At 41.6% G+C, this 15,881-nt stretch overlaps 1 protein-coding gene across 3 annotated transcripts in view; it reads left to right on the forward strand.

Moving 5' to 3' along the window:
- LOC126247730 (major facilitator superfamily domain-containing protein 6) overlaps positions 1–15,881 on the forward strand; it is a 217,178-nt gene that overhangs the window by 172,861 nt on the left and 28,436 nt on the right. For all 3 annotated transcript variants that reach the window (XM_049948505.1, XM_049948507.1, XM_049948506.1), the window contains exons 5-7: positions 3,446–3,636; positions 3,740–3,876; positions 13,768–13,883. In XM_049948505.1, coding sequence (XP_049804462.1) covers positions 3,446–3,636; positions 3,740–3,876; positions 13,768–13,883 — 444 coding nt within the window. The remainder of the gene's footprint in view (positions 1–3,445; positions 3,637–3,739; positions 3,877–13,767; positions 13,884–15,881) is intronic.

Below are 15,881 nucleotides of genomic sequence, written 5' to 3' on the forward strand. Positions count from 1 at the left end.
GTCATGAGGCTTACAAACTGAATCGTATATAAACAGATACATGAGGTTCAAGTGTTTAAACAACAAAACAGATTATAGTTGTAATAATGATTACATAAGCAATTTATAAGTGTTACATTCTAATATATATAAAAAGCATTCTGTTATTAATTGATATGCTAGTGCTACATAATCAGTTCTTATAGGAATGCTTAAAATTAAATACATTGTACTAATTGTTACTCACTGTCAAAAAATTCCTGTAAAGAATAGAAAAAACTATTCAAAAGATAGTTTCTTGGTTCTTTTTTAATTTACTCATATCCCCAATGACTGATTTAACATGAAACGGAAGTTTACTGTATACTTTTATGATTGAATAATGTACTACTTTCTGTACCATGCTGAGATTTTTTGTATCTTTGTGAAGATCATGTTTACTTCTTGTATCATTATCATGATATTCACTGTTTGTTTTGTAAATTGTATGATTATTGTTTACAAAGCACATTAGTGAAAAAATGTATTGAGATGGCATGGTGAGGATCCTGAGCTGTTTGAGTAAGTTTCTGCAAGAGCATCTGGGGTGCACTCTAGCCATAATTCTGATGACTCTTTCCTGTGCATTAAAGACTTTGTTTGCTCATGACTCGTTACCCCAAAATATGATGCCATATCTCATAAGTGAATGGAAATATCCTAGGTATTTCAAAGTCACAAACACATGAAACTGAGAGAATGACAAATGCTGCTGAGTTCAGTATTTTACATAGGTGAACTGACCAGTTTAAATTGTTCTTTATGTGTAATCCCAGGAATTTGGAAGACACTACTCTCAATATTTCTTTGTCACCACTTTTTATTTCAATATTTTCCTATTTTTTATTTGCTGTTTGAAACTGAATGAATTGAGTCTTGTTCACATTAAGTGACAGACCATTTGAAGTGAATCAATCTAGAGCTTCTTTGAATACAGTGGTCACAGTGTTCCCTTGACTGCAATTGGTTGTTTTGTCACTCATAATCACTGTGTCATCAGCAAACAGGGTGAAGTGTGCTTTTTATGTCATACAGCATGGCAGATCATTGATAAAGATGAGGAAGAGTAAGGAACACAGCACTGAGCCTTGTGTCACTCCACATTTTACTGTGCCCCAGTCAGAGCAGGCAGGTGCCATTGCAAAATTAATTAAAACTGCCTTCTGCTGTCTAGATATGACTGGAGCCACATCCTTACTTTACCATTTAATCCATAGTGCTCAGTCTTTGTAAGCAGAATTTTGTGATCTACACAGTTGAATGCTTTAGACAGATCACAGAAGATTCCAACTAGTGACATTTTATTGTTTATAGATTCAAGGAGTTGGGTGAAAAACGAGAAAATTGCGTGTTCAGTTGAAGTACTCTTTTGGAATCCAGACCGATTTTTATTTAGGATTTTATTTTTATTAAGGTGATCCATGATTCTCTTGAATGTTAGTTTCTCTAGGGTTTTAGAGAGACTTGTTAACAATGAAATTGGCTGGTAGTTGGAAACATCAGCTTCATCACCTTTCTTGAACGGTGGTTTCACAATTGTGCATTTGAGTCTCTTAGGGACAGTAACTTGATTTTCCTCTTCCTTTTTGAAGCTGTTGTCATGTTTGTGGACTTGTGGCTCCCCTGGACAAGTATAAGTTCTCACCGTGGAAAAGAGCTATCATGCCCACTTGTGCAGAGAAGCCATAGAAATTGACAAATAACAGTAACTTCATCAAGAAAGTTGGACGTCTCAAGGTGTAATGACAAGGAAAATACCATAAGATGCTGGCACAACCGGTAAATATAATCTGCAGGTGTGAGCTTGATTCCAGTCTGCCACCAGCAGTGGAGGGTGAAGCTTTGACAATGCCAGGCACTTGGGCTGGTGAAACATCAGAAAAATTGTCAAATTTCAGTCAGTGTGCCCAAGGCAGAAGGCAATTTTTCTAATTACATTACTGGCAGAGTTGCACTCAAAAAAATCTGCTTACAGCTTCTAAGTGCATACGTTGACACACCTGCTGCCAGGCAGCAAAAAAATCTGAAAACAAAGCTAACATCAATGCAGTTTGGCAAACTTTATAGCACATTGCAATGCAGAAACTCAAAACATAGGTGTAAATAAAAAGAAACAGACATGTGATCATGGATCAAGAGTAGTTGCTTGAGAGTGAGTTAATGTGGGAGGGAAGGGAAGAGGAGGGGAGTGGTACGGAGGGACAGCATGGAGAAGATTAGTGAAGATGCAGTGGACGTAAAGCAAGGAAACTAGAGAGTGTAAGGAAAAGAAGATAGTGTAAGACTGCTCATCCTTTGGCTCAGTTTAGATTCTTACTACTGTCCCATGTCCAGTTTTTGTATCCCTCTCCTGTTTGGTTTTAAGAAACCAAACAAAAACCACATTTGGTGACACTGCTCTGGCTGGCTGCTTGACTTTGGACACACAATGACTGATGGGCTAACTTCAGTGCCAATTAACTTGGAGCCAGCATAACATTTTTTTCCCTTAACTGTTATATCTCTGTGCAACCTACCCATAAAAGCTTTGCAGACTACTTCTGACCCACTACATAAAGGCAGCTAAACTCAGACTAACAAGGGAAGTCTGGGAGATGTCCCCCTCCGATTTTCGTGAAACTTTACATGTAAGTAGAACATGAAAAAGTATTAGACACGTGTGGGTTTTTTTTTAAAGAAAAAGCTTCTAATATGCTGATTTAGAGAGTAAAATGCACCCCTAAAGTTGACCCTGCAAAATGCATTTTTACAGATTTATTCACTTTAAATCAATATTTTTGAATCAAATCAAATCAAAATTGTTTATAATAATAAACTGCATTATACAATAGTGAAATTGACCACAGGGGCTACTTTCCTTATCTTTCAAGGGGTAAAATCATATTTTATGAAGTACACTTTTGTAACAAAAATTCATAAACTAACTCTAGAAACTAAAAAAAATATTTTTACAAACTAAATGATTGAATAAAGTTGACATGTTTTTGAATCTTCCTTAGAAGTGCCCCTGTGTGAGGTAAAATACCCCTAACACCACTGAACAATTTTCAGTGTCCCAGCTAGCAGTTTTCTATGATATTTCGTGTAATAGTATTTTTACAAATACAGATATTTATGTATCTTTGATTTTGACTTGGTAAGAGGCATGTGTGGATTGTGGCATTCATTCTGCAAACATTTATAAAGCATGTGTTGCCACTTCAGTGTTTATTATTAAGATCAAGCACTGTCAATGCAGCCTCAGTAGGCCAGGATTGAAAATGAATTTGTAAGGTTCGAAACTACTCGCATTATATAAATACTGCAACTGCTGACAGAATCATTAACAAATGCTTTAAGGAATTTTATCAGTTTATCACAATTTAAAAATTAAGTTAATTTTTATTTCTGATTCGTATCTGATATGAGTTAAATTTTTGTTATTCAGGTAGTGGTTGTGAAATGAAATATGGAAGGCAAAGAGTTTGGGGCACTATTGGATTTGGTGTGACAGCTCTGATATCTGGCTATGCTGTTGACTGGTGGTCAGGAGACAGTGGACTGAAAGATTACACACCAGCATTCATTCTTGTATTAACATTTGCTGTCATTGACCTATACTTCTGTACAAAACTGCAGGTAAACAGCTTTTGATGATAAAGAATTCATGAATCATGGGCCAACTTGAATGCTCATTACAACCACCATAATATTTGAACGATGACCATTTGCTCTATTACAGCTTCCAGTGATTCCACGATCAGAGAGTATTTTTAAAGATCTTAAGGGGCTGCTAAGATTGAAACACATTTTAGTATTTCTAATGTTTGCAACATTAGCTGGAATTGTAGACAGTTTCATCATATACTTCCTATTTTGGTGAGTTGTGGTAATACAAAGACACAGTGTAAAATGTTTTAAATGTAATAAATACATCTTAACAGTAATAAGCCTGCATCTTTGTGTTTAAAACTGTCATATTTTAGACTCTAGTTTCCACAAACATATGAGTTTTGAGAGATCTCAGTTCATAGTACACCTGAATATCATCTTGAAGATTCCTTTCAACATACTATTGTTCTACTACTGCAGTGAAAGAAAGGTAGAATTCCATCCTGGAGATGGTGAACTTTTTGTTGGTGTCTTTTTGTACTTGCATAAAGCTAAATGTATATGCAAGGAGTTTCAAAAGGATCATGATGATGTATTTGATGTCATGAATTGTGCTGTCAGTGTGAAATGAGTTACAAAAGGATCATGATGTATTTGATGTCATGAATTGTGCTGTCAGTGTGAAATGAGTTAATGTTGCCATGTTTCCAGTGATCACTGAATACGTGAAACTGATGCATACTTCAGTATCCTACACATTATATGTGGTTTCTTGCTGTGTTAAGAGATGATTCTCAAGTTGTGATGCAGAACACTTTATTAACTCCACAAATTCACAATGACATATTCCCAAAAACAACTGCTGAAAAATCATGCTTGATCACTTTAAACAACAAATTCAAAGTTCACTGGTGTGATACCAGTTCTGTGGGTAGTTTCATCCCATATGGCAGTAGAGTGGCATTCACGAGGGACAACGCCACTTAGAGTAAGGTGGCAGCACTACGAAGGAGTGAAGCAGAATGAAGCATCCAGGTGTGTCTTGGTGAGTTCCATTAGAGGGACTATGACATTAGCTGGCTCCTGGCCTGAAACTGTGAGAACAACTGGACTCCTGCTGGATGCTGTGCTTGGCATTATGTACTTAGTGGGTGGAAGTAGGTTTGTGACTATGTGATGAGCAGACTGTGCTTGTTCTTTGATAGCAGCACCACCAGGTTCCTGGTGTGTGTGCTGATCCAAAGTGTAGCTGGTGCTCCCAGGTGCAGCCAAAACAGACAGAGTATAAACATACTGTTTGTATACAGCACTGTGTTGTGACGTGATGCCTGTCTTGTATGGACACACAATGTCCCATAGAGAAACATTTGCAAGCAATGTGTAGACACCTACGCAGTATGGAGATATTGGACTGGCAGTGGACATACACAGCCTACGGCTTATATATAACATTCCTTCCCCATCAAGGAGGAGGTGGTGAAATCATCTTGAAGGAGGCCAGCCAGCCATGGTTGCTGCATTGTGGTGAATGCGTGAAGTGGAAGAGTAGCATAAAGTATGGTGGATGAGAGGGAACATGGCAGTCAAGCATGATGAACTGGTTGCAGACCCTTTGAGCTGCAGCATGTGGCCTCAAACAGAAGATCACATAAACAACATTAATACTTGCTTGTGGTCATCCTACCAGTCACAGAGAATTACAACACTAAGCATTAAAATGTACATTAAAATGAAAACAAGTCAGTGTAAAAATGTAAGTAAATTATATCTAAAAACAAAGATGATGTGACTTACCAAATGAAAGTGCTGGCAGGTCGACAGACACACAAACAAACACAAACATACACACAAAATTCAAGCTTTCGCAACAAACTGTTGCCTCATCAGGAAAGAGGGAAGGAGAGGGAAAGACGAAAGGATGTGGGTTTTAAGGGAGAGGGTAAGGAGTCATTCCAATCCCGGGAGCGGAAAGACTTACCTTAGGGGGAAAAAAAGGACGGGTATACACTCGCGCACACACACACATATCCATCCACACATATACAGACACAAGCAGACATATTTAAAGACAAAGAGTTGGGGCAGAGATGTCAGTCGAGGCAGAAGTGCAGAGGCAAAGATGTTGTTGAATGACAGGTGAGGTATGAGTGGCGGCAACTTGAAATTAGCGGAGATTGAGGCCTGGTGGATGACGGGAAGAGAGGATATATTGAAGAGCAAGTTCCCATCTCCGGAGTTCGGATAGGTTGGTGTTAGTGGGAAGTATCCAGATAACCCGGATTGTGTAACACTGTGCCAAGATGTGCTGGCCGTGCACCAAGGCATGTTTAGCCACAGGGTGATCCTCATTACCAACAAACACTGTCTGCCTGTGTCCATTCATGCGAATGGACAGTTTGTTGCTGGTCATTCCCACATAGAATGCATCACAGTGTAGGCAGGTCAGTTGGTAGATCACGTGGGTGCTTTCACACGTGGCTCTGCCTTTGATCGTGTACACCTTCCGGGTTACAGGACTGGAGTAGGTGGTGGTGGGAGGGTGCATGGGACAGGTTTTACACCGGGGGCGGTTACAAGGGTAGGAGCCAGAGGGTAGGGAAGGTGGTTTGGGGATTTCATAGGGATGAACTAAGAGGTTACGAAGGTTAGGTGGACGGTGGAAAGACACTCTTGGTGGAGTGGGGAGGATTTCATGAAGGATGGATCTCATTTCAGGGCAGGATTTGAGGAAGTCGTATCCCTGCTGGAGAGCCACATTCAGAATCTGATTCAGTCCCAGAAAGTATCCTGTCACAAGTGGGGCACTTTTGTGGTTCTTCTGTGGGGGATTCTGGGTTCGAGGGATGAGGAAGTGGCTCTGGTTATTTGCTTCTGTACCAGGTCAGGAGGGTAGTTGCGAGATGCGAAAGCTGTTGTCAGGTTGTTGGTGTAATGTTTCAGGGATTCCGGACTGGAGCAGATTCGTTTGCCACGAAGACGTAGGCTGTAGGGAAGGGACCGTTTGATGTCGAATGGGTGGCAGCTGTCATAATGGAGGTACTGTTGCTTGTTGGTGGGTTTGATGTGGACGGACGTGTGAAGCTGGCCATTGGACAGGTGGAGGTCGACGTCAAGGAAAGTGGCATGGGATTTGGAGTAGGACCAGGTGAATCTGATGGCACCAAAGGAGTTGAGGTTGGAGAGGAAATTCTGAAGTTCTTCTTCACTGTGAGTCCAGATCATGAAGATGTCATCAATAAATCTGTACCAAACTTTGGGTTGGCAGGCCTGGGTAACCAAGAAGGCTTCCTCTAAGCGACCCATGAATAGGTTGGCATACGAGGGGGCCATCCTGGTACCCATGGCTGTTCCCTTTAATTGTTGGTATGTCTGGCCTTCAAAAGTGAAGAAGTTGTGGATCAGGATGAAGCTGGCTAAGGTGATGAGGAAAGAGGTTTTAGGTAGGGTGGCAGGTGATCGGCGTGAAAGGAAGTGCTCCATCGCAGCGAGGCCCTGGACGTGCGGAATATTTGTGTATAAGGAAGTGGCATCAATGATTACAAGGATGGTTTCTGGGGGTAACAGATTGGGTAAGGATTCCAGGCGTTCGAGAAAGTGGTAGGTGTCTTTGATGAAGGATGGGAGACTGCATGTAATGGGTTGAAGGTGTTGATCTACGTAGGCAGAGATACGTTCTGTGGGGGCTTGGTAACCAGCTACAATCGGTCGGCCGGGATGATTGGGTTTGTGGATTTTGGGAAGAAGGTAGAAGGTAGGGGTGCGGGGTGTCGGTGGGGTCAGGAGGTTGATGGAGTCAGGTGAAAGGTTTTGCAGGGGGCCTAAGGTTCTGAGGATTCCTTGAAGCTCCGCCTGGACATCGGGAATGGGGTTACCTTGGCAAACTTTGTATCTGGTGTTGTCTGAAAGCTGATGCAGTCCCTCAGCCACATACTCCCGATGAGCAAGTACCACGGTCGTGGAACCCTTGTCCGCCGGAAGAATGACGATGGATCGGTCAGCCTTCAGATCACAGATAGCCTGGGCTTCAGCAGTGGTGATGTTGGGAGTAGGATTAAGGTTTTTTAAGAAGGATTGAGATGCAAGGCTGGAAGTCAGAAATTCCTGGAAGGTTTGGAGAGGGTGATTTTGAGGAAGAGGAGGTGGGTCCTGCTGCAACGGAGGACGGAACTGTTCCAGGCAGGGTTCAATTTGGATGGTGTCTTGGGGAGTTGGATCATTAGGAGTAGGATTAGGATCATTTTTCTTCGTGGCAAAGTGATATTTCCAGCAGAGAGTACGAGTGTAGGACAGTAAATCTTTGACGAGGGCTGTTTGGTTGAATCTGGGAGTGGGGCTGAAGGTGAGGCCTTTGGATAGGACAGAGGTTTCGGATTGGGAGAGAGGTTTGGAGGAAAGGTTAACTACTGAATTAGGGTGTTGTGGTTCCAGGTTGTGTTGATTGGAATTTTGAGGTTTTGGAGGGAGTGGAGCTGGAAGTTGGAGATTGAGTAGATGGGAGAGACTGGGTTGGTGTGCAATGAGAGGAGGTTGAGGCTTGCTGGAAAGGTTGTGAAGGGTGAGTGAGTTGCCTTTCCAGAGGTGGAAAACCAGGAGATTGGATAGTTTTTTGAGGTGGAGGGTGGCATGCTGTTCTAATTTACAGTTGGCCTGTAGGAGGATGCTCTGAACAGCCGGTGTGGATGTGGGAGAGGAAAGATTAAGGACTTTTATTAAGGATAGGAGTTGACGGGTATGTTCATTGGCTGAGTTGATGTGTAGGTGAAGGATTAGGTGGGTGAGGGCAATGGATTGTTCAGTTTGGAACTGGTATAGGGACTGATGAAAAGAAGGGTTGTAGGCAGAGATGGGAACTTTAAGTGTGAGGCCTTTGGGGGTAATGCCAAATGTCAGACAAGCCTGAGAAAATAGAATATGGGAGCGTAATCTGGCTAGGGCAAAGGCATGTTTGCAGAGGGAATGTAAATAAAACTTAATGGGGTCGTTGTGGGGGTGTTGTGAGGGTGACATGGTATTAGAAGGTGGAAAGTGTAACATGAGGCTGAAATGAAAATGAAAATATATGGGGAGAGATAAAGTTGGACTGGAAAGTAACTGGAGATCTGGTGTGAAAAAAGGTGAGAAGGTGTTGGTTACAGCTGGGCTATGTTGGACTTGGGTTGGTAGACAATGATGTGCACAAAGGTTAGGTGGTTGTGTTGCCGCCAAAACACGTTAAAGGACGGAGAAATTTGGGAAAATTTCGAAAAAACTGTGTGTAATATATTAAAAGGAGTGGTTTTGTGGTGGCAGATTATGAAAATGAGGCTAACACCGTCCGGGTTATCTGGATACTTCCCACCAACACCAACCTATCCGAACTCCGGAGATGGGAACTTGCTCTTCAATATATCCTCTCTTCCCGTTACCCACCAGGCCTCAATCTCCGCTAATTTCAAGTTGCCGCCACTCATACCTCACCTGTCATTCAGTCCTGTAACCCGGAAGGTGTACACAATCAAAGGCAGAGCCACATGTGAAAGCACCCACGTGATTTACCAACTGACCTGCCTACACTGTGATGCATTCTATGTGGGAATGACCAGCAACAAACCGTCCATTCGCATGAATGGACACAGGCAGACAGTGTTTGTTGGTAATGAGGATCACCCTGTGGCTAAACATGCCTTGGTGCACGGCCAGCACATCTTGGCACAGTGTTACACCGTCCGGGTTATCTGGATACTTCCCACTAACACCAACCTATCCAAACTCCGGAGATGGGAACTTGCTCTTCAATATATCCTCTCTTCCCGTTACCCACCAGGCCTCAATCTCCGCTAATTTCAACATCATCTTTGCCTCTTCACTTCCGCCTCGACTGACATCTCTGCCCAAACTCTTTGTCTTTAAATATGTCTGCTTGTGTCTGTATATGTGTGGATGGATATGTGTGTGTGCGCGAGTGTATACCTGTCCTTTTTTCCCCCTAAGGTAAGTCTGAATTTCGTGTGTGTGTTTGTGTTTGTTTGTGTGTCTATCGACCTGCCAGCGCTTTCGTTCGGTAAGTCACATCATCTTTGTTTTTAGATATATTTTTCCCATGTGGAATGTTTCCCTCTATTATATTGATATAAGTAAATTGTTAATTATTTCAAAGGTAACTGCTATAACTGTTCATACATTTACTCCACTGAGAGACAAGATAGTCAATGCCTTGATGGAAAAATGTGTGGTTGCCTATGGAAGCATGATTGTACCCAGGCATGCAGCTCTTCATCTGAAGCAGACAGACAGTCAAAGATGTCTTTCTTCAGGGCTCTAAAGTAATGGAAATCACATGGGGAGAGATTGGGACTGTGTGGAGGATGTATAAGGGCTTTCCAGCAAAACTTCTGCAGAGTAATCGAACCAACCTTGGCAACACGTGAGGGGGTATTATCCTAAAGCAGAATGATGCTGTCGGTCAACATTCCTGAGTGTTTGGACTTGATGTTGCATTTCAATTTTTACAAAGTGTCCACATACCACTGTGGGTTAATTGTAGCTCTGTTAGAGAAAGTCAATGAGTAGTGGGCCCTTGCAGTGAAAGAAAAATATCATGACTTTCCTGGAGCTGCCATGCACAGCTTTGCATTTTTTCAGCTGGGGTGAATCCATGTGGTTCCATTGTTGGCTCCGATAATTGCTCTGTGACTCAAAATGACATCATGTTTCATATTCCATGACAATACATGATATTCATCATTGTGATGCTGTTCCAGGTGATGCCATGATGTCGACATTCTCTTCAACTTCTGCTCTTCTGTCAAGCTGTTGGAAATCCATTGTACATATATTTTGTAGAACTTAGATGCTCTGTCATGATGGCATGACTGATGACCAACATGAGTTGATAGTCTTCCATCATCTTCTGTTTGCAGCCTCTACCACAGCAATGACATAAGGGAATAATGACCTGATAAGTCTGCCCTAGCTAACTGTTATCTTTCAGTAACACCTGACCACCTCACAATTGTTTATTCCTTGAAAAAATATGTACATGTGATATAATGTGTTTGACACACATAGCAGACATTTGGGCATGTATTTCAATTTCTAACACTCCTTCTGCTGTGAAAACTGCACTACACCTTGCTGTTCCTTTTTTTCTCACTGACCTCACATTGAGCATGCCAAACAGACAAATGACACAGTGGTCACACTCCTCATTTTTAATACTCATTAGGGGGCTCTTCTATACATATACCTTCCTGCAGTATTAATGTCCAAGACATGCTCAGTATATAGTATGCCATGTTTTCATTTGATTGCCCCCTGATGCATACCTGTCAGTGGTGGATTCTTCACTTTTTTGTCAGACATTGTAGTTTACAATCAAAGATGTAAATGAAAATAATTATTGAGAGAACAATCATTTACAATGTTGAACTTTTCAGCTGTCTCCAGTAATATCCAAAGAGGAGCAATAGTTTGAAAGTTCAACTTTAATCATTTCTTCAAAAGGAACACTGTGTTGTCGATACAATAGCTAGGTTATATGAGCAAGGAGAAAATTTCCCAGACAGGTGGCAAAAGACTGTTTTAAGAAAACTGTATATACTTTTCTAAAAATGGTTCATTTGTGTGGCCATATTGTTCATATTTTCTTTACAGTTTTCTAGTAAATGGATTGCATCCTTTAAGTGCACTTCTAGGTCTGCAAAACACACAGTAATGACTACCATAAGTTCCTTCCTGTTTCCCAGTAGAGGGCACTTCTATACACACACCAATCTGTGTTACCAATGTCTATACTATGCTTGTTATATACAGGGTGTTACAAAAAGGTATGGCCAAACTTTCAGGAAACATTCCTCACACACAAAGAAAGAAAATATGTTATGTGGACATGTGTCCTGAAACGCTTACTTTCCATGTTATAGCTCATTTTATTACTTCTGTTCAAATCACATTAATCATGGAATGGAAACACACAGCAACAGAATGTACCAGCCTGACTTCAAACACTTTGTTACAGGTTTTTTAAAACTGTATTTTACAATATTTTAAACCAATTCTGCAGATACATGTATCTACATTGATAGGTCCAAGCAGGGTAAAAATAGGCTATTCTGCTGTCAAGATAAGCTTACCAAATGAATTCAATGTGTACTCGTATTATATGATATACAGATAATATAGAGGCTTGGAGCAGATGAGATCCCTCTGAGCTGCAAAGTTCCTTGTCTGTTCTGACTCCCTGCTTGTACCCAATAGAGAAAACACCCCAGGACATCCAGGACACCCTCTTTTGCATACGGCATCTAGAGAATGAGAGGACATTCTGCCATGTTACGGTTTAGAGGAATGAGTTGGTGGATGCAGCAGCCAAGGTGTGCAATCAACAGTGGCTCCCTCTGTATGCTGTGATATTGTGGCCGAGGCAAAAGCTCATGTGTTGTTGGGAGGAAAAGACGCTGGAAGTTAAAGGTAACAAATTGCACTTGATGAAGTCAACCACTCAATAGTAGTGGAGCTCTTCCCAATCACAGAACTGCAATGGAGTGGTATTAACACACTTTCATATCAAACACATTCTTCTGATGAGTGGGTTTGTTCTCTAGAAATATGACTCGGCAGTGTACAGTGCTTGTGACTTGGCACCAGCTGTGTGTCCCACATTAGTTAATTTTATTTTAGTTGCTAACAGGAGGCAGTCCTCCAGTCTCCTATGGACCTGGATTCTATATTAGGTGACAACTAATAGATGGTAGACTGAAATATAACCTCTTGACAATATATTAACTCTAATCTTCCTTGATAAAATCTTCTCGGGTTGACAGCCAAGTCAATGTGTTGTTTTCCAGCAACGTTTCAGCAAGTTTCTTACTTGCCATCTTCAGGCGAAGTGTCGAGTTGATGTCTCGTCCAGATCTTTATAGCTGCTGGACCACAGGCTTCTCTGCATCCTCGGTGCCAGTTGGGCAACTCAGGCGTGAGCGGAATTGGTGTGGTGGTGGTGGTGGTGGTGGTGGTGGTGGTGGTGGTGGTGGTGGTGGTGGTGGTGGTGGTGGAGGAGGAGGAGGAGGAGGAATAGAGCTGCGGGCGTCAGGTCCTGGCATCTCGTCTCGGTGCGGCCTGTTTATTCCATCCGCCGCCACCACCTGCCTTCATTGGTGCGCTCTCATCTCATTCGCGATAATGTTGTGTTCCACGCGCTTCTGAGTTGGAAGCCACTATCCCGCAGTGCGTGGAACACAACATTATCACGAATGAGACGAGCGCACCGATGGAGGCAGGTCGGTGGTGGCAGATGGAATAAACAGGCCACACCGAGACAAGATGCCAGGACCCGATGCCCGTGGCTCCCTTCCCCCACCACGCACCACCGCACCGATTCCGCTCACGCCTGATTGGCCCAACTGGTGCCGAGGATGCAGAGAAGCCCGTGGTCCAGCAGCTATAACGATCCGGATGAGACATGAACCTGACACTTCACCTGAAGATGGCAAGTAAGAAACTTGCTGAAACGTTACTGGCAACAACACATTGACTCGGCCGTCAATCCGAGAAGATTTTATTGAGATTCGCTGAGAAAGCCTGCATTCTCATCTAATCTTCCTTTTCTGAAATATAAGATTTTTCCAATGCATATAATTTAAATATAGTATGTTGCCATTTCCATGCAACTAGTCATTGGAACTGTAGTAATATTGTCAATCAAAGAAAAAGTAAAAAATTTAAAATGATAATTAAACTTCAGTATGTAGTTGAAATTCAGCCATATTAGAATGATTGTGTGAATGTACTATAAAATATGATGGTAACTGGACTGAAGATAGGTTCAATTGAATTTCCTCCATGCTCTTCACATAAAATGTGACTGGAGTTAAATTTATGATGCCGCTTAGCAAGCTGTCCTAGCAGTGATCTGAGAAGAGAATGTTATTGCTTATATTGCAACTCCATTGAATTTGGACACTGGTACTGATCATTTTGGGCATCTGCAGTAATTGTGGAAATAGTTAATTAGTAATCATCATCTTATGTTTATATCAATTTAGTATTTCACGTGGACTTTGTACTTTCTGTTCTTGAAATGCCACATGTATGCATTTGTTTACACTCTTTGTGTATTATATGTGATTTACTTTCAGTATATTAAACTTGTACATTTTCAAATATCCACCTCCTTTTAAGGTACTTAGAAGACCTAGCAATGATGGGAGGTGGCATGAGTAACATGAAACTGCTTGAGGGTCTCACAATAGCAGCTGAGACATTGGTCGGTGAAGTGATATTCTTTTCCATATCAGGTAACTGTCATTTCAGGTAACTGTTGTCACAATAATGATAGATGTCATTCCTGGAATGAGCATTTTTCTGTCATGAAACAGAAATTATATGTAAAACACTCTTTAACTCACTGGATGGTGTGCACAGTTATTACAGTAACATATGATTTTATCATTCTCATTTGCTATGTGTGGAAATGTATTTGAAATTTCTTCTTCATAAAGTTTCGGACTTGAATATCTTCAAGGGACAGTTACAGGACACAAGAACTGTAAGAAACAAACTACCTGGAACTATTAATCACCTATTAGGATATTTTTTACATCTATACTATGCTCCACGGGTCATTTTATGGAGTGTGGTAGAGGGTTCTTTGGGTACAAATGTTTCTGTCCCCCCCTTTCTTGTTCCTGTTGTAAATGGTGCATGAGAAGAATAATTTTTTGGATCAGCATCATCCAAACATGGAGAAACTAAAAAATTTTGGAAAACTCTGTGTGAGCTTGAACCTCTTTATTTTACCTTCATAGTCTTTTTATGACACATAGATAGGAGGAAGCAATGTATTGGTTGACTGTTCTAGGAATGTACAATCATGCAATATTAACAGTATGGTGACTGCATGTTGTATTGAACCTGAGATGAGATGCACTGCTCTTCTTCGAACCTTCTGTATTTGCTCTACAGATCCTATCTGGCAGGAGTCCCAGACTGATAAGGAACTTGCAGATATTGGGTGAGCTACTTCACAGGTAGACTACATGTCCTGAAGCTTGTTCCACTGAATCTCATTCGGACATCTGCCATTGCCAGAGTTAGTTTTATGCAATCCTTTCACTTTAAATCACTCCTTATACACATTCCCATATATTTAATTGATGTGACTATTTCCAGTGATTGTTCAACAATTGTGTAATTGTACATAGATAGTTCTTTCTGCTCATTTAGGCACAGTGTGTCACAGTGTTTATTATGAGGGTCAGCTGTCAATCCCTGCACAAAGAGTCAATACTCTGGAGCTCTTCCTATATTGTCCTTTGTATACTGCAGCAGGTCGGGGGTGCAATGACAGCTACAGGGGGATGGAAGAGCCCTTCTTTAGTTGTCAGGATACCGGGCTCTCCCAAGTGGGGCATTGTGAGTTCTTTTGATGGATTTGGAGACAGGAAGGACACATTGTAGTAAGCTGCAGATTCATAATCAGTGAACATAAACAGTTCTTTATTACCATATTTGCAGGAATATAGGACACTTTTTTTCCTGAAATATTGCTTTGAAAAAACATGGTGTAGCCTAAAACAAAGATTTTTTGTGCTCAGATCATAAATTATCAATTCCAAAATGACATGTACATGTGTGTTGTGGGTTGAAATTAAATACCATCACAAGCTACTGCTTTACAGTAATTCCAACTGTGAAGCTTCCTCCCTAAGGGAGGTTTCTCAAATTAAAAACCACATACAGTGGCAATTTTCAGTAGAAAAGGAGAGAAGTAAAAATGCTGTAGGTGCATTGGTGGAATACAGGGCTGTGTAGTGCTGGAGTGGGAACAGGAAAGGGGATAGGTATGTGAAGGACAATGACTAACGAAGGTTGAGGCCAGGAGGGCTAAAAGAATGTAGGATATATTGCAGGGAGGGTTACCACCTGTGCAGTTGACAAAAGCTCATGGTGTTAGGAAGGATCCAGGTGGCACAGACTGTGAAGCAGCCATTTAAATGAAGAACATTGTGTTGGGCAGCATGCTCAGTGACCATGTGGTCCAACTGTTTCTTGGCCATAGTTTGTTGGTGGCCACTCATGTGGACACAGCCTGTTGGTTGTCATGCCAAAGTAGAATGCAGCACAGTGGTTGTAGCTTAGCTTTTAGATCACATGACTAGTTTCATAGGTAGCCCTGCCTTTGATGGGACAGGCAATGCTTGTGACCAGGCTGGAATAGCTGGTGGTAGGACGTCGTATGGGACAGGTCTTACATCTAGGTCTGCTACAGGTATGTGAGCTATGAGGCAAGGGGT

This window comes from Schistocerca nitens, chromosome 1 (assembly GCF_023898315.1).
Source record: "Schistocerca nitens isolate TAMUIC-IGC-003100 chromosome 1, iqSchNite1.1, whole genome shotgun sequence".
In the NCBI taxonomy this organism is placed as follows: Eukaryota; Metazoa; Arthropoda; class Insecta; order Orthoptera; family Acrididae; genus Schistocerca; species Schistocerca nitens.